The following is a 16,992-nucleotide window of genomic DNA, read 5'->3' as shown; positions in this document are numbered from 1 at the left end:
TGAGAAAAGAGTAGTGTTTGTGCTCAGCTGTGGCTGCTGTCATCTGATGCATGCTGTCATGAGATAAATGGTCTAATTAACAGGGTCACCTTTCCCCCTCGCCTGTCAAACTGAGTTTATACTTTTATATATATATATATATATATATATATATATATATATTCTTGAGCTACAAATCCCCTGGCGGCTCTTAACTGCTAAGATATAAAGAATTCACCAGTGCTTCCCTTGCTAAAAGGGCATCAAGTGAAAAAAACACCCTGAAAGGAAAGGCCTCATCTACCAGTAGCTCACACTTTACTTGTCCTGTCCAATGCATATCCCATGAGCCCCTGGGTGGCCAGAACTGAGCTAGAACCAAGGAGCTGAGAGAAAATCCCAGGCAAGCTTGGGGAAAAATAGGTCACAGTGGCTGGGTAGTGAGGTCACAGAGAGAGGTTTGTCTGCCCCAGACTCCATAGGGGAGGAGCCTAGCAGGGCGAGGGGCCCCAGAAAGTCCCCCAAGCCCAGGCAGGGGACATGGTGTGGGAAAGGCAGCAGGGACGAGGGCCAGGGAGCTGAGTACGGGGGGCCAAGGGGCCCGGAGAGATGAGGGCAGGAGCAGGGAGGGGGCAGTCAGGATGGTGAGGAGAAGCCGGAGCCGGAAGCTGCAAAAATTGACCGGGCTGTGCAGACGGGAGGAGGGGCTCAGGGTGAGGGGGGAGGGCGGCGAAGCAAAGGGGGGACAGCAAGATGGCAGCCAGAGGTCAGGGGAGGAGTTGGACAAGGTACCAGGCAGACAGGGAGGGGTAACCCATGGACCCAGAGGAAAAAGATGGCAGGCTCTGACAACACAGAGCTGGGAGTGAGCAATGGGCCCCCCCAAATAGCAGTTAATAAGTAAGAGAAGGGAGAAAGAGAGGCATGACCTTCATGTGCGCCCCCTTCTCCTTGGGCAGATAAAGCGGAGCTGCCCTTCATGTGGCCCTTCAGAACCTGGGGGTGAAGAGAAGAAGGGACGAGGAAACCCTGTTTCTGTTCAGTTGTTCCCCCCAGAGCTGGTGAGTCCTTGGGGGTGGGGAGGGTTGGTGCTTAGAATAAAGGAACCAGGGGGCAGGACAGCTGGAGAGGGGGTTGCCCCCTGACCCCTGCTTTCCCCGTCCTGCCCCCCAACCCCCACAGGTGGAGCACATCATCTCATTCCTCCCAGTCAGAGATGTGGTCGCTCTCGGCCAGACCTGCCACTACTTCCACCAAGTGTGCGACGCCGAGAGCATGTGGAGACGCATCTGTCACCGGCTCAGTCCTCGCCTTCGAGAGCAGGGTTCTGGGGTCCGACCCTGGAAGAGAGCTGCCGTTCTGAACTGTACACCTTCCCCCAAAACCTCTAGTTCTCTCTGCCTCTGTCCTACCTTATCCTGGGGTCCCTCCTGCTCCATAAAGTGGTCTGATGACCTCAGTATTCCCAGCCACCTTCCAGGACCCCTTTCTCTGGAAGAAACTTATTAGATTGAAACACACTTCAGCAAGGTCTTACTCCAAGTCTAGAGCTACTCTCAGATAGTGTCACCCAGAGCCCCCACTCCTTCTAGCATCCCTGCCAAGTTGCCCACCACATTCAAACACTTCCACATTTCGCCTTCAGACATCCTCCTCTCCCAACACCTGGAGTTTTCACTCCTCTAAATCAGGATTTCTCAACCCGATCCCTAATAAAACTTGGGGACAAATAATTTGAAGTCGGGTGAGGGGGCTGTCCTCTGCATTTGTGGGATGTTTACCAATTTCCCTCATCTCCACCTACTAGATACCAATAGCACCTCCCCGAGCTGTGACAGCCAATGTCTGTTGAGGGACAAAAATCACCCCCAGGTTGAGAAATATGCTCTAATCTCCAATCCAATAACTTCATCTCACACACCAGAGTGAAGGGAGATCCAGGTAGCACATCCAGAGCTAGGGACAAGGGAGGGCTACCAGCTTTTCCCAGTCATTCCTTTTCACTCCTCTTTCTACTTTTCTATGAATTCTTGTTAAGTCCTTTGATGTCTCCACTTCAATGCAAGTTTGGACCAAAGAAGTCCATACACTTAGCAGCATGTGTATGGCCCTGGGCTGAGGTCAGGCAGAGAATTTTAGTTCAGACATGGGGCGTAATTTCAGGTATCTTCTGAGCATTGCACAAGCTCTTTGGAAGGGGTCGTTCCCCTGGCATGGGGATGGGGAGGAGCTAAACACCCATCCATTGAGAAACCTAGTTTGCCCAAGCTCTGATTCATCTCCCTTGTGCCTTCCTGAGCCTTTAAATTTCCTTCTCTCTGTCTTCTCCAGACACAAAGGGCCTGTATTTCCAGGCATTTGGGGGCCGCCGCCGCTGTCTCAGCAAGAGTGTAGCTCCCCAGCTAGCCCATGGCTACCGCCGCTTCCTGCCCACCAAGGACCATGTCTTCATTCTTGACTACGCGGGGACCCTCTTCTTCCTCAAAAATGCCCTGGTCTCCTCTACCCTTGGCCAGATCCAGTGGAAGCGGGCCTGCCGCTACGTTGTGTTGTGTCGTGGAGCCAAGGACGTGAGTAACAGGACCCAGGCAGCCGAGACCCCATCTTTCCTCTGGGACCCCAGGGCCACACCAGTCCCGAGCTGGCATCCTCGGGACAGTGCCCTCCTATACCAGGAACCTGAAACCAAGTCCACATTTCCCAGCGCCGCACCCAAGTATCTCATCACCTACCCCCGGATCCAGCTGCCCCAGCCTCATCCCACTGCAAGGTTCTAGATCCCGGACACCTTCTTCTTATCCCACTGTTGTCTTTTCCTACAGTTTGCCTCCGACCCGAGATGTGACACAGTTTACCGCAAATACCTCTACGTTTTGGCCACTCGGGAGCAGCCGGGAGTGGTGGGCACGACCAGCAGCCGGGCCTGCGACTGTGTCGAGGTGTACCTGCAGTCCAGCGGGCAGCGGGTCTTCAAGATGACCTTCCACCACTCCATGAGCTTCAAGCAGATTGTGCTGGTTGGTCAGGAGACGCAGCGGGCCTTGCTGCTCCTCACAGGTGAGGCTTAAAGCAACTCGTTTACATATTATTTTCCTACAGAGTCTTCAGGACCCATGGCAGGAGGTGGGGGGAGAGGGGCACCTCATCCTGGTGTCGAACCAAGTATCTCTGCTTTTATCTCTCTGCTAGTCTAGGATTCTGGGTAACGTGTCATAGGAATAAAAGGCCCTGCTGCAAAAAATGGCTTGGAAAACACTGTTCTAGTGAACGCCTGATTTCTTTTTATTTATTTTTTTGCTGGTCTGCATGGCATGCAGGGGGGCTTCCCTTGTAGCTCAGTCGGTAAAGATTCTGCCTGCAGTGCAGGACACCAGGGTTCGATCCCTGGGTTGAGAAGATCCCCTGGAGACGGAAATGGCAACCCACTGCAGTATCCTTGCCTGGAAAATCTCATGGATAGAGGAGCCTGGTGGGCTGCAGTCCATGGGGTCACAAAGAGTCAGGCTTGACTGAGCAACTAACACTTACTTATGGCATGTGGGATCTTAGTTCCCCAACCAGGGAATGAACCTGGGGCCAAGGCAGTGAAAATGCCGGGTCCTAACCACTGGACCACCAGGGAACTCCACTACTTTATTTATTTTTTTGGCCACACCCCATGCTTGTGGGATCGTAGTAACCCCAACTCGGGATTGAACCCACACCCCTTGCATTGGAAGGTGGAACTTTAACCACTGAACCACCAGGGAAGTCCCTGCACTGATTTTTAAAATTTTAAGCATCCCAACCTCCACCAGGCACTGTACTTTATACCAGAACTACCCCCGTCTTTTTTTCAGTGTTCCCTCGATTTGACCACACTCCCAAGCCCCCAGACCTGACACCTTCTGGACTTCTTTTTTTTTTTTTTGGCCATGCCTCACAGCTTGTGAAGTTGAACCCGGGTACCCTGCCATGGAATCACAGAGTCCTAACCACCAGGGAACACTCCCCCCTCCCCCCTGCCCTTCTGGACTTCTTAATGCTAGGCAGAGCCCTGAATCCCCAGACATCATTCTTCCCAACCAGGAATCAAATTAGATTCCACCAAATCCACCTGCTAGGTTTTCTCTCCACTCGTCCCTCACACTGAATAACTCCCCTGGTTGATTTTCAGTGGTGAGAGCTGGAAGCCGGGGAACTTAAAGTCACCCCCCCATCACCACTCCTTGCTTCTTCTCTACACTTTTCCCTCCAGCCCACTCTAGGGCAGTAAATGTTTTGTCTTGTTAGGGCTTAGGGAGTCTCTTGAGAAGTTAATGGAGTTCCCTGGTGGCCTAGTGGTTAGGATTCGGCACTTTGGGTGTGGCGGGCCCAGGTTCCATCCCTGGTCCAGGAACCATCCGGCATGCCGCACAGCATGGCATCAACAAATAAATAACATTTTTATTTAAAAAGAAGTCAATGTGGCTATTGGAGGGTCCCTTCCCCCACACAGTTGTCTGCCTCCTTGTCCCCTCCCCCAGAGGAAGGAAAGATCTACTCTTTGGTCGTGAATGAGACCCAGCTGGATCAACCACGCTCCTACACGGTTCAGCTGGCCCTGAGAAAGGTGTCCCGTTGCCTTCCTCACCTGCGTGTGGCCTGCATGGCTTCCAACCAGAGCAGTACTCTCTACATCACAGGTAAGAAAGACATCTATCTTCCTGCTTCTCCAGACCCCAGCCTTGGACAGACCTTCCAGATACAGAGCCCTCCCTTATCCTTATTCCAGCTCGGCAGGGGATCCATAGGGCATCCTAGTCAAAACAGGTGTTTAAGTTCCCAGACATCATAGCTGGTGCATTTCTAATGGGTGTGAGACTCCCCAGAACTTGCACCTTTCATCACAGGTAGGGCCCGATCCCTAGGACATGGGTGCCCAAAGCCGCTGAGCTGAGGGCTCCTGACCCCCCAGACCAGGGGGGAGTGTATTTTGAGGTGCATACCCCAGGGGTGTATCGTGATCTCTTTGGGACCCTTCAAGCCTTTGACCCCCTGGACCAGCAGATGCCGCTTGCACTCTCACTGCCTGCCAAGGTAGGATCCTCGGGAGGGCAGGGGCGGGCGGGGCAGACCAGGAGAGGGGGCGCTTAGGGGACTGCAAGGTACTGAAGGTCTGAACTATGAGCAGGAATCAAATGATTGATCAAGGATGGAAAGGGGACCTGTGAGAGGGGTGGCATGGAAGGCGAAACTGGAAGCGATCAGCTGGGGAGGGCAGGTCAGCAGTGGGGAGACTCTGGAGCTCAGAGTTCCTCCAAAGACAACTGAACACTCACTTTGCCTTTCTGCCTTACTTCGTAGATCCTATTCTGTGCTCTTGGCTACAATCACCTTGGCCTGGTGGATGAATTTGGCCGAATCTTTATGCAGGGAAATAATAGATATGGGCAGCTGGGAACAGGGGACAAAATGGACAGAGGGGAACCCACACAGGTGAGACTGCTTCCCAGCTACTCATCCTGCCTCCCCCTTTTCCCTAATTCCCTGACCCCTGGATCTATCTCTCCACGCCTCTAATTTCCATAGAATCCACTTCTTAAAAAATACTGTATTTATTTATTCAGCTGCGCTGGGTCTTAGTTGCAGCGTGTGGGATCTTTCAATCGCAGCACATGGGATCTAGTTCCTTGACCAGGAATCAAACCCAGGCCCCCTGCATTGGGAGCACGGAGTCTTGGGCACTGGACCACCAGGGAAGTCCCAGAATCCACTTTCTAATCCCTAGGAAGTCAACCAGTTTGTAATGCTTGTGCTACTGCTGCGTGTCTCACCCGGGTTGGCACCACGAGGTGAACTTTGCGTGGCTCGTGCTGTTAGGGCAGTAGGCGTTTAGTGACATGAGGAGACCTGGGTGGACTGAAGTAACTCGAGCAGCTAAGATGTGAGCATCTCAGTGGGTTAGAGGATCCGGGTGGGTACCGGGAAAGGCATCCTGTGTAACAGGGGGTGGAGACACAGCTCTCGCATCCCTGGGAAGGTAGAAAGACTGGCCTGACTAGAGCAGTTTTGGGATTCAGCAGCTACAAGGTGGTATTAAGGTGGTATTGTGTTAGTTGCTCAGTCGTGTCTGACTCTTTGCGACCCTGTCAACTGTAGCCTGCCAGGCTCTTCTGTCCATGGAATTCTCCAGGCAAGAATACTGCACTTAGTAGCCATTCCATTCTCCAGGGGATCTTCCTGACCCAGGGATCAAACCTGGGTCTCCTGCATTGCAGGCCGATTCTTTACCATCTGAGCCACCAGGGAAGCCCTATAGGTGGACACAAGCCTACAGAAGTGTTGCTTTGGGAAAGAGCAGTTGTGGGTTCTGGAGCAGGAGAAGACAACCCCCTTGGATGATTGAGACTGGGTCACCTTGCCAGAGGGCACAGCGAGAGGCCCCCCAGAGGCCGTTGAGGGACACTCGGGCTTGAGACAAGGGGTTAGGACTGGCACAGTGGGAGCAGGAACAGAGAGGAATGGAGATGTGAGGTGTTTTAAAAGAAAATGAACAGCCTCTGGAAAGTAATTACATACGAGGGCAGCAGGGTAGGATATAGTTGGCCCTGGCAGTAGACAGTATCACAAGTAAACACGTCAGTTGGAGAGGAATGCTGGTTTCGGGGGAGAAAGTGAATTTAGCCTTTTTTTTTTTTTCAATGATAGTAAAACACTGAAATAGAAATATCTAGCTGATTCCAAGTTGGAACAAAGTTGAAACGACAAAAGTAAAGATAAGGGGAGCAAAGCTGCGTGGTAGCCGCCATTGTGGGCAGAGGGATTGAAACTTGTCTGAGACACACCCTCAAATGCCACATCTCATGGGTACAGAAAGTTTCGCCCAGGAGGGGGTGATTAATAGTGACAGTGATAATGCAGGAATATACTCCCTGACACGGAAAGATGGTTGTGTCTTTTTTCTGGCAGGGGTGCTGCACACATTATGCGGACTTCTCAGGTGCCTCAGTGGTAAAGAATCCGCCTGCAGTGCAGAACACGTGGGAAGTGGCAGTTTCCATCCCTGGGTTGGGAAGATCCCCTGGAGGAGGAAATGGCAACCCACTCCAATATTCTTGCCTGAAAAATCCCATGGACAGAGGAGCCTGGTGGGCTACCGTCCATGGGGTCGCAAAAGTGTTGGACACAAACGAGCATGCACGCACAGCACAGGTTATGCAGGCTCTGACCTGACCAGGGATTAGACCCATCTGCCCTGCAGTGGAAGCACAGAATCTTAACCACTGGACCGCCAGGGAAGTCCCAGTTGTGCCATATGTGTGTGTGTGTATAAATACACATAGATATATATGGCATATCTATCTATTATAGCTGCATCAGGTCTTAGTTGCAAATCGAAGGATCTTTGGTCTTCATTGCAGCATGGAGGATCTTTAATTGCAGGATGTGGCATCTAGTTCCCTGACCAGGGATCCAACCTGGCCCCCTGCATTGGGAATGCAGTCTTAGCTACTGGACCACCAGGGAAGTTCCCATACTTTTAAGAGAAGAAAAAAAAAAAAAAAATCAAGAAATGGTTTACACAGCACAATCCCATTTTTGTTTAAAAATATACAGCTTGTGTATGTATATTTATAGAGGCAACACTGAAGAAGACTGCCCAGCAAGAAGTTAATAGAAGGCGGTGGGGCTTCAGTGATTTTTACATGAATTTTTGCTTGACAGTATTTTATAATTTTTCCTATAAACTTTCCTATAGTGGCCATAAATTATGTATCCACATTATCACAATTAAAGCGCTCAGTCTCAGGAGCGAGTGTGCAGGAGAGGCCCTGGTATTTGCCTGCTGGGAGGTCCAGTGCCTTAGGAGAGAAGTCATAGCATAGTAGGAAGAGAAGTCAGATCACAGAAGGTTCAGGCAAGACCGGCTGTGCAAAGAACAAGAGGCCCACCTCAGACTGATTATATAGCCAGTCTTGCTGCCTAAAACACAGAGGTCGGAAGCAGCAGGAGTCGGATGGAAGTGTTTTTCCAGAACAGTGTGGCCATTTTGAAAGGTAATGATAATGACAGACTGAAAATGCTAGAGAAGGAAGGAAGGAGTCCGTGGAAGGCAGCCCTTCCTGGAATGGCACAGGGACAGAGAGAGAGGCTCTTTCTTCCCCCTTGAGGCTGAACAAGGCAGAACAAGAGACTGGACAGGCGCGGGCCTGGGGGTGAGACCAGGATGCAGACAGCAGGCCCTGGCCTTGGGCAGGAAGCCTGTTTTCCAGGGAGCGGAGAGGAGGAAGCAACAGCTGTGCTAGCGCTTCTGTGCTCAGACTGGGGCTGCCGGAGAACCGAGGAGGAGCCATGCTGCCTGCCCAGGGACGGGGAGGCTGTTCTCCGGCCCATCTCCTCCCTCCCCTCGTTTCCCTAGACTGCCCTGAGCCCTTCTGTCACCCTAGTCCCTTGGCGTTCCCCACTTAGGGACCCCGCCCTGTGCCCTCAGGTCCATTATCTCCAGCGCCCCATCGCCCTGTGGTGCGGCCTCAACCACTCCCTGGTGCTGAGCCAGGGCTCGGACTTCAGCAAGGAGCTGCTGGGTTGTGGCTGCGGGGCCGGAGGCCGCCTCCCCGGCTGGCCTAAGGGCAGCGCCTCTTTCGTCAAGCTCCACATCAAGGTCAGAGCCCAGGTTCCGGCGAGTGGGCAAGAGGGGAGGGCCGGAGCCATCAGACCCAGGGGACTGGAGCTGGGGATCCCACCAGGACCCAGGGACCCTACTTCCCAGCACGGCCCACTTCCCTTTCCAGCAGTGTACTATGGTTCCTGGCTCTCCCCCTGAGCTGATCCTGCTGGCCCTCTCTGACCTCACATGACCCTGGGGCTCAGCCAGCCAGCTCACTTGCTGGCTCCGGGTTGGTCTGAGCGGGAGGAACACAACAGCTGGAGCTTCCGGGGAACCCCGTACTGGGCAACCCCCCCACCTGCTCAGCCACGCCCTGTCTCCTCTCCCCCAGGTCCCTTTGTGCGCCTGCTCTCTCTGCTCCACCAGAGAGTGCCTCTACATGCTGTCCAGCCACGACATTGAGCACCACCCAGCCTACCGGGACCTACCAGCCAGCAAGGCAGTGGGGACCCCTGAGCCCAGCCTGGGGGCTGGAGCACCCCAGGACCCTGGCGGGGTGGCCTGGGCCTGTGAGGAGTACCTCAGCCAGATCCACAACTGCCCCACACTGCAGGACCGCATGGAGAAGATGAAGGAGATCGTGGGCTGGATGCCCTTGATGGCGGCACAGAAGGATTTCTTTTGGGAGGCGCTGGATATGCTGCAGAGGGCTGCTGGAGGGGCTGGCCAAGGCCCCCCACCCCCTGAAAGCTGACCCCTCCTCTCCTAGTCTCACCCCCTGGAGGGAGAGTGTGGCCTGGGCCAGGGGCTAAGGAGAGATGGAGTGGTAGCAACAAACACGGTGTGCGCACGCGCGTGGGGAGGGGATGCAGGGGGGTGGGGCCTGCTAGACGTGCCAGGGTGGGCAGGGAACGGTTTTGTAAGATGTTCAGGGGGCTGCCCAGGAGGGGCCCCCAACCTGACTATCATGGACGAAAGATTTGATTGACAAATAGAATAAAAGGCTGAATCAAGGCCTGTTTTGGAACCCTGGGGCCTGGGAGGAACCTGGGGGTGGGAGTGGGGTGGGGGTGTGGTGCAGAGTAGAAGCAGCTCAGGCTGTCAGTTCCTGCATCCATCAGCTTCCTCTCCTCTCCAGCCCCTACTTGGTTCTGCCACTTGGATCCTCCATCCACCAGACTGCGCAAGTCGCTTCCTTCTGACTCCATCCCAGAGCAGCCAGCCACCCCCAACCACTCTCCTCCTGCTTTCCTTCCAGATCTGAGCTTACACGTTGTCCTTTCCCTTACTTTCTACTTCATCCTCCCCTTCCTCCATAAAGAAGACACTCCCTTTGCCCACACACCATGCCTCCCACCCCCTACCCATACCTCCAAGTATTTGAGAAAGAAGATGGGTAAGCAACATTCTTTCTCTGTGGCCTGGTCTGGCCCCTGGAGGGAGAGGACAGTAAACATTTGAAGTGGAAAATAAGCTGGAGCCACGGGGTGGTCAGGAAGTGAGTGATTAGAGGTTGGGAGTCCAGAGAAGGACTTCCTCTGGGTGCTGAGGAAGTGGGAATGGGGAGGTGCACGGGTGGGCTGGGCTGGAGGGTCCACAGGAAGGACCCCAGGCTGTGCTGGAAGGATGCTTGAGCTCTGGACAGAGCAGGGTTGCTGAAGACATTCCTGGACCGCCTGGATTATGCTGAGAGCCTGATGCCCGCTCTGCCCTTCATTGCTCCACCCCCGCCCCACTAGGTCAGTATTTGTGTGTCCTGGACCTAGAGAGGCCCCTGGACTCGCCACTGTCCCGGCTCTTCTCTCCCTGTCCCGCCTTCCCCGCCGCCCGCCCCACTGGCCAGTCCCCACGCCCACACGCCCGAGGCTGCCTCATCTGGCACTGATTATCCGCGCTGCTGCTGCCGCTGCTGCTGCTTCACTCAGCCGCTGCCTCTGTCTTGAAGACCCCAGCACTTCTCTCCACCCCCGCCCCCGGCCATGCTGCCTGCTACCACAGCCTCCCTCTTGGGGGCCCTCCTCACTGCCTGGGCTCTGCTGCTGCCTTTCACCCATGGCCAGACCCCCAACTACACCAGGTAGGTCTCTTGGCATCTTCCAGATGGCTTGAGTGAGCTTCAAATCCCTAATTCCTGGGGGCGGGGGGGCAGGGGTTATGCCTGTAGATCTGGTGGCTTCTTTCACTAACAACCGCCCCCCCACCGCCACATCTCCCTACCCTTCTCTGGCCCCCAAGTCCTCCTTCCCTGCTGCCAGACCAGTGTTTCCTGTGGGTCACCACTGCTCCCCATGCCTCCACCCTCTGTCCTCTCTGCATCGATCTAGACCCTTGCCCCCACCCCCTCCTTGGAACCTGAGAGCACCAAGACCTTGAACTTGCCTGGTGGCTGGACGTCAGGATTCCAGGAGGGAACTGAAGATGGTGGGGGGAAGAGGGGACCGCAAGGGGGAGATTTGGGAGTCAGACACTCAAGCTGTTAGCTGGAAGTAGAGCAGGGCAAAGGTTGGGAGCACAGGGCCCTGGCTGCCTCATCCCCCACCCCTTCCCAACCCACCCCCCCTCATGGCCTCCTGTCTGTGTCCACATCTGGAAGTAGTTAGGCGGCTCCTGTCCTTACTGCCAGGCAGGGTGGGGGGGGGGGTGGAGAATGAGGGGAGGATTCTCGGAATTCCTGTTGGGCTGGGGGGTAGGGACTCTGAGGGGCTGGAGGGACAACCAAGTGGCTGGCCCGCTTTCCCTGATCCTCTGCTGGAGTGTTTCCCACCGCAGTCCTGTTCGGGCTGGCCGAGGCCGCCTCGGATCCCTTGGGCCTTCCTCCCCCATTCCCCTGGCTCCCTGCGCACCTCCCATCCTCATTACCTCCTGGCCTCTCCAGCACACCCCCACTCAGGGCTGACCTCTCTTCTGTTCTCCAGACCCGTGTTCCTGTGCGGAGGGGATGTGACTGGGGAGTCGGGTTACGTGGCAAGTGAGGGTTTCCCCAACCTCTACCCTCCCAATAAGGAGTGCATCTGGACAATAACGGTGAGAAGGCCCTTCTGGCCACTCTTCCCTCCCCCAAGTGTCTGAGGCCTGGGTCCAGGCAGCCAAAGGCCAGACTGCTAAGGGAATTCCCTCCCCGCCAAGTTCCACCATTTCTCCCTGGGGAAGTCCCAGCCCCCTCCCCTCTGGTCAGTGCCCACAATACCACGTGGCAAGTGACCTCACACCTTAATGCAGAGCCTGCTTGTCCATTCCCACCTTCATCCACACCCCCTCTGGTCTCTCCACAGACCTCATTTGGGTCTTGGTGCAGTCATGCACCATCAGACTGGCCCTTTTAGGCCCAGTCTCTGTAGGAAACGCTTGGGGGAAAGAGAGGTGCCCTCTGCCTGGTGGTGTTTGGCCTGACTTTGCAGGACCCCGCCCCTGTCCCCACCGTCAGGTCCCTAAGAGCCAGACTGTGTCCCTCTCCTTCCGAGTCTTTGACCTGGAGCAGCACCCCAGCTGCCGGTACGATTCTCTGGAGATCTTTGCCGGGTCTGGAACCTCGGGCCAGCAGCTCGGACGCTTCTGCGGGACCTTCCGACCCGCGCCCGTAGTCGCCTCCGGCAACCAGGTGACCCTGAGGATGAGATCTGACGAGGGCACGGGAGGACGAGGCTTCCTGCTCTGGTACAGCGGGCGGGCCACCTCCGGCACTGGTGAGACCTCCCTCACCTCCGCCGCCCCCCCTCTCCTGGCCCCGCCCCCGGCGCAGGCCCCACCCCAGCCTTAACCTCCACCCCAAGAGCCTGGGGCCCCCATGATCTCCCTTACCCTTCTTCCTCACTAACTGCCCCTTCAGTCCCTCCTCCCCGTCTTCTCTCCCTCCTCCCGCTCCCACCCACCCCTCTTCCAGGGCCCCCCCCAGGCGCGAGGCGGAAATGGGTCACCGACCCGCGGGTGGAATGGGCGGCCTGGGGTTACTGGGACGGTGAGTAACGCCCGCCCCCGTCCGCAATCGGGCTCCCTCTGACGGGCGCGGGGGGCACCCCCGGGCTGGGGGACTAGGTTCCCCCCGACCCGGAGCCCCCTACACCCAGCCCGGGGGCTCCCGATTGCGGTCCCATCACCCCCTCCTGGCGGCAGAAGTCTCCTTAAAATCTTTAAGGCGGGGACGTCCCCAGAGGGGCCTCGGGGCTGTGCCCCAATTTGAGGGCACCCTCACAGCAAGGGGACTCTTCCAGCCGTGATGGGGACTTTTCTGCCGGGCCGGGGAGATGGGATCTCCCAGGGGAAGAGGAGCAATGTGGCCTCGGGTCAGGGGGAGGGGCAAGAAGGGAGCGGGTCCAGTCAGTTCCTCCCCCCTCTTCCACCGCCCGCTTGGGCGCCCAGCGGTCCAAAACTTCCCCGAGCTCCGCTCGGCCAAGCCCCATCTCTGCTAACCTTCCCCCCTTCTTTCCTCTCCCTCCTCTCGCCCCCTCCTCCTGAGACCCAGACATCTGAGCTTTCTGCACGGTCTCCTCCAGCTGACGAGGGTCTCCACCGCCCCCCACCCCCACTCCTCTCTCCCCTCCCCAGAGCACCAATTTTGCGGGGGGCGGCTGGAGAAGGCCCAGGGAACCCTGACCACGCCCAACTGGCCAGAGTCCGATTACCCCCCTGGCATCAGCTGTTCCTGGCACATCATCGCGCCCCCGGACCAGGTACTGACCCCCTGCCCCGGTTGCCCTCGGGGACCCGGGCGGCGCCCTCCAGCATGCAGACTGCAAAGATTTACTGAACATCGACAATGTCCCCAGCACTGAGCTTGCCATGGTGGGGAGCACAAACAGACCCAGACCTGCTCGCACCCAAACAAAAAATGTAAAATCACAACTGTGAGGAGCCTTACGAGAGCGAGGTACCTGATGCTGATATATAAACTGATTCGTGCGTGTGTGTATGTGATGGTGACGCTGGAGGTAGATTCTGGGTCTTTTCCTTGAGAATGAGCCAGGGCTTGGCCTTGCGGACTGCGGCGATGGAGGGTTCCGGTGAATATGTGTGTTCCTCCGAGCCGCCGTGTGAATGCATTAAGAGGTGGGTTCCAGGGCCCGCGGGCGATGAGACAGGAGGCCCCGGCGAGCGTCCCGGAGGCGGCGGCGGGGTGGAGGAGGTGAGAACTCCTCACCCTCGCGCCACCCGGGGTCCCCCTGCGCAGCCTCCGCCTCTGCCCCGCCGCCAGGTGATCTCACTGACCTTCGGCAAGTTTGACCTGGAGCCCGACTCCTACTGCCGCTACGACTCTGTCAGCGTGTTCAACGGACCCGTGAGCGACGACGCCAAGCGGCTGGGAAAGTTCTGCGGCGACACAGTCCCGGGGTGAGGGGGCGCCACCTGGGTGGGCGACGGCGTCGGGGCGTCTCTGCAGCCCCAGGTGCGGTAGCCCGGGTTCCCCGCGGCCGGCGGGAGGGGCGGGGCTTAGCTGAAGCCGCGGGCGGCCTACGTGTCCGCCCCAAACCGGGTGGGCGGAGCAGGTAGCGGCCCAGGCCGAGGCTTGGCGCCCCGCCTGGGGTCCTTGGATCACGAGGCCAGTGGAGCTTGCGAAATCGAGAAGCTGATGCAGCTAGCCGTGGGGCAGGGGTCAAAGGGCCGCCGGCCTGGTAAGGGAGCAGGATTCGCTACCCGCCTGACACCTCCCCCGATGCCCCGCCGCCCGCAGTTCCATCACCTCCGAAGGGAACGAGCTCCTCGTCCAGTTCGTCTCGGACCTCAGCGTCACGGCCGACGGCTTCTCGGCCTCCTACAGGACCCAGCCTCGGGGCGCCACCGAAGGAGTCCCAGGGGAGGTCGGCTCGGGCCCCAAGCCCGGAGCCGGGCCCAAAGTCAAGCCTGAAGTCCCACCTGAAGAGAAATCTAAAGCCGCGCCTAAGGCAGAAGCAACTCCGGTGGGCCCGGGTGAGTCTGGAAAGGGAGAGGAAGCGACGCAGGCCTCAGGGAGCTGCATCAGAGTTCCTTCCTGCGCCCATTCATACAGCACCCACGAGCGCTGCTTCTGTGCTAAGGACGGGCACTGGGTGCTGGGACCCAAAGCTGGATAGAGCTCTGAACAAGTTCAAAGCAATGAAGCTTTTGTGGGGAAAGTGGTCCTTCCTCCCTGCTGGGTAGGTTGCCCTCCACTAAGGGTGCGCCCTCCCCCACCAGATGCACCCAGTGTCACCTGCCCAAAGCAGTGCCGGAGGACAGGCACCCTGCAGAGCCACTTCTGTAACAGCGACCTGGGTAAGAAGCCCGTCCTCCAGCTCTGCCCTTCCAGCGCCTATAACCGTTCCTGTCCCCAAAGCTCTCCCCCAACTTCTGGTTCCAGCCCTGCCCTGGCCTCCAGTTTCACCTCTCACCCCTCTCTCCCACAGTGGTGACAGGACTGATTAAGTCCATGGTGCGGGGCCCAGGGGAGGGTCTCACAGCAACTGTCAATGTCACTGGTGTTTACAAAACCGGAGGCCTGGACCTGCCCTCTCCACCCACGGACACCCTCCTCAAGTTTTATGTGCCCTGCAAGCAGTGCCCCCCCATGAAGAAAGGTAACGGAGATGTGGAACTGTAGAGGGAGACTGAGCCTCATGAAAACAATGGAGGTGGCAGAACCTGAGGGACTGGGGTGAGGCGATATTTCTATAAACTCTCAGTTACACAGATCCTCAATCCCTCTCTCCCCTTCCCTAGGAATCAGTTACCTGCTGATGGGCCAGGTGGACAAGAACAGAGGTCCCATCCTTCCTCCAGAGAGCTTCGTGGTTCTCCACCGGCCCACCCAGCACCAGATCCTCACCAACCTCAGCAGGAAGTGCCCCTCCAAGCCTGTTTAGGCTGCTCGGGTCTCAGGCCTGAGCCCAAACCAACCTCCACACCCTGGCCCTAGGGGACCCTTTTCTTATTCAAATAAATGTTTCTAGATTGAGGAAGGGGTCACATTTCCATTTCTATGGTTTTGGTGCTCTTGGGGGATTTGTTTTCATTCCTTCATTCAACTCAAGGGTTACTACAGGGAAGAATGTAAATTGAATCTTATCACCCCTTTGCTCAAAATTCTCCCATATTCTCCACACACACACACACAATGGCAACTATTAATATGCAGAGGTGATGGATATGTAAATTAGCTTGACTGTGGCAATCTTTTCACAATGTATACATATATCAAAATGTCCAGTTGTACATCTTAAATATATACAATTTTTATATGTCAAAGATATCTCAATAAAGCTGTTTTTAAAAAACAAATTAAGGGAATTCCCTGGCGGTCCAGTGATTAAGACTCTGCACTTTTACTGCCGAGGGCCCGAGTTCAATCCCTGGTCAGGGAATTAAGATCCTATAAGCCACGTGGCACAGTTTAAAAAAAAAAAAATTAAAATAACTCTGCCATAGTTTCCCATTAGTCTCAGCATAGAATCTGAAGTCCTACTATGGGCTCTGAGGTTCTAGGTGATCTGTGTCCTCTCTATCACCTCCTCTCATCTCTGAGTATTATCTCCCATTCAGCCTCTTCCATCACACTGGTCCGTTGGCCATTTCTAGTACACATTTGCTTCCAGGTTTTGCTCTTGCTGTTCCCTAGATCTGGAATTCTCCACAGACATCTTGTGGTCCACTTCCTAACTTCAATCAGATCTCAGCTCAGAAGTTCATCTTAGTCACTCACTCATCTGTTCATTCCAAATGTCAGGGACTGTTTCAGGCGCCAAAAATACAACAAAACAGAGTCCCAGCTCTTGTGAAGAGGAGAGCACATTCTACCTGAACAGAGATAAACTAAAATAAACAACGAGGTCAAGTAGCTATAGGAGTGCTATGAATGAAGAACACAAAAGCATGATAAGAGGAAGGCAAAGGGAGACTCTATATTTGACAGGGTGCAGAGAAGACTTTCAGGTAAGATTAACTTTGTTTTGCTCCACTGCTAACCAAGTGTGTGGCCTGGGGTGACATTCTTCACCTTGTTGAGGTTGTTTCCTCGTCTGAGAGTGGAGTTGATTCGGTGGGATGATGTGAGCAGCAGGACTGAACCATAATTCCCTCTGCAAATATGAGTGATTTCAAAGATGAGCTCCGCGCAGTAAGGAATCAAGAGAAGTGCTGTGGGCATAGATCCGAGTCCAATGGGGAGCAACATTCAACTAGTACTGCAGAAAACGGCTTTTGTTGCTGCGGAAGCTCTTAGGAGAGCCTGGGATTGAAGAGGAAAAAGAAAGAGAGCTCCCTTGTGGGATGTGATTGTAGTGATTCGGACAGCCTCAAGAGTGGGGAGGAAGGAACAAAGCCCGACTCCCATCTTCGCTCGGGCCCCTCTCCCTAGCCCGCCGCCCCACTTATTCCAGGGTTAGCGTTCTAGCCTGAGACGCTCGTCAAGTGTTACGTCACTGGGATCAAGCCAATCACCGCTTTAGGCGCACCAATCGGCGAACAGTCATAGCTGAGTCGAGGCCGCCCGGGCCAAT

General features: G+C 55.7%; 2 protein-coding genes across 3 annotated transcripts; both read left to right on the top strand.

Annotated features, from left to right (window-relative positions):
* Nucleotides 1-620: 620 nt before the first annotated feature.
* Nucleotides 621-9,587, top strand: FBXO24 (F-box protein 24). Its single transcript, XM_055561891.1, has 10 exons — nt 621-767; nt 939-1,040; nt 1,162-1,345; nt 2,311-2,549; nt 2,802-3,036; nt 4,485-4,643; nt 4,916-5,037; nt 5,305-5,436; nt 8,432-8,602; nt 8,940-9,587. Exons 1-10 carry the CDS (start codon nt 621-623, stop codon nt 9,300-9,302), a joined length of 1,854 nt encoding a protein of 617 aa, XP_055417866.1. The 3' UTR covers nt 9,303-9,587.
* Nucleotides 9,588-10,428: 841 nt separating this feature from the next.
* Nucleotides 10,429-15,456, top strand: PCOLCE (procollagen C-endopeptidase enhancer). 2 transcript variants are annotated; one of them, XM_055561609.1, is made up of 9 exons: nt 10,431-10,625; nt 11,464-11,572; nt 11,973-12,231; nt 13,091-13,215; nt 13,737-13,873; nt 14,214-14,449; nt 14,696-14,773; nt 14,905-15,075; nt 15,218-15,456. In XM_055561609.1, the coding sequence occupies exons 1-9, from the start codon at nt 10,528-10,530 to the stop codon at nt 15,358-15,360; spliced, it is 1,356 nt and encodes a 451-aa protein (XP_055417584.1). In that variant the 5' UTR covers nt 10,431-10,527; the 3' UTR covers nt 15,361-15,456. The 2 variants fall into 2 exon arrangements, with proteins under 2 accessions (XP_055417585.1, XP_055417584.1); XM_055561610.1 differs by lacking the exon at nt 14,905-15,075 and having other exon boundaries at nt 10,429-10,625.
* The last annotated feature ends 1,536 nt before the right edge of the window (nt 15,457-16,992 follow it).

Source organism: Bubalus kerabau, chromosome 23 (assembly GCF_029407905.1).
Source record: "Bubalus kerabau isolate K-KA32 ecotype Philippines breed swamp buffalo chromosome 23, PCC_UOA_SB_1v2, whole genome shotgun sequence".
Classification (NCBI taxonomy): Eukaryota; Metazoa; Chordata; class Mammalia; order Artiodactyla; family Bovidae; genus Bubalus; species Bubalus kerabau.
Note: the sequence above shows the minus strand (reverse complement) of the source record. Positions and strands in the feature narration are given on the sequence as shown.

Bases quoted from the DNA above. Each gene is read 5' to 3' on its own strand.
- FBXO24 (XM_055561891.1), top strand. From the start codon at position 621: ATGGTGAGGAGAAGCCGGAGCCGGAAGCTGCAAAAATTGACCGGGCTG. The intron at 1,346-2,310 runs GTACACCTTCCC...TGTCTTCTCCAG, and splicing joins GAGAGCTGCCGTTCTGAACT to ACACAAAGGGCCTGTATTTC. The intron at 3,037-4,484 runs GTGAGGCTTAAA...CCCCTCCCCCAG, and splicing joins GGCCTTGCTGCTCCTCACAG to AGGAAGGAAAGATCTACTCT.
- PCOLCE (XM_055561609.1), top strand. From the start codon at position 10,528: ATGCTGCCTGCTACCACAGCCTCCCTCTTGGGGGCCCTCCTCACTGCC. The intron at 13,874-14,213 runs GTGAGGGGGCGC...CGCCGCCCGCAG, and splicing joins TGCGGCGACACAGTCCCGGG to TTCCATCACCTCCGAAGGGA. The intron at 15,076-15,217 runs GTAACGGAGATG...CCCCTTCCCTAG, and splicing joins GTGCCCCCCCATGAAGAAAG to GAATCAGTTACCTGCTGATG.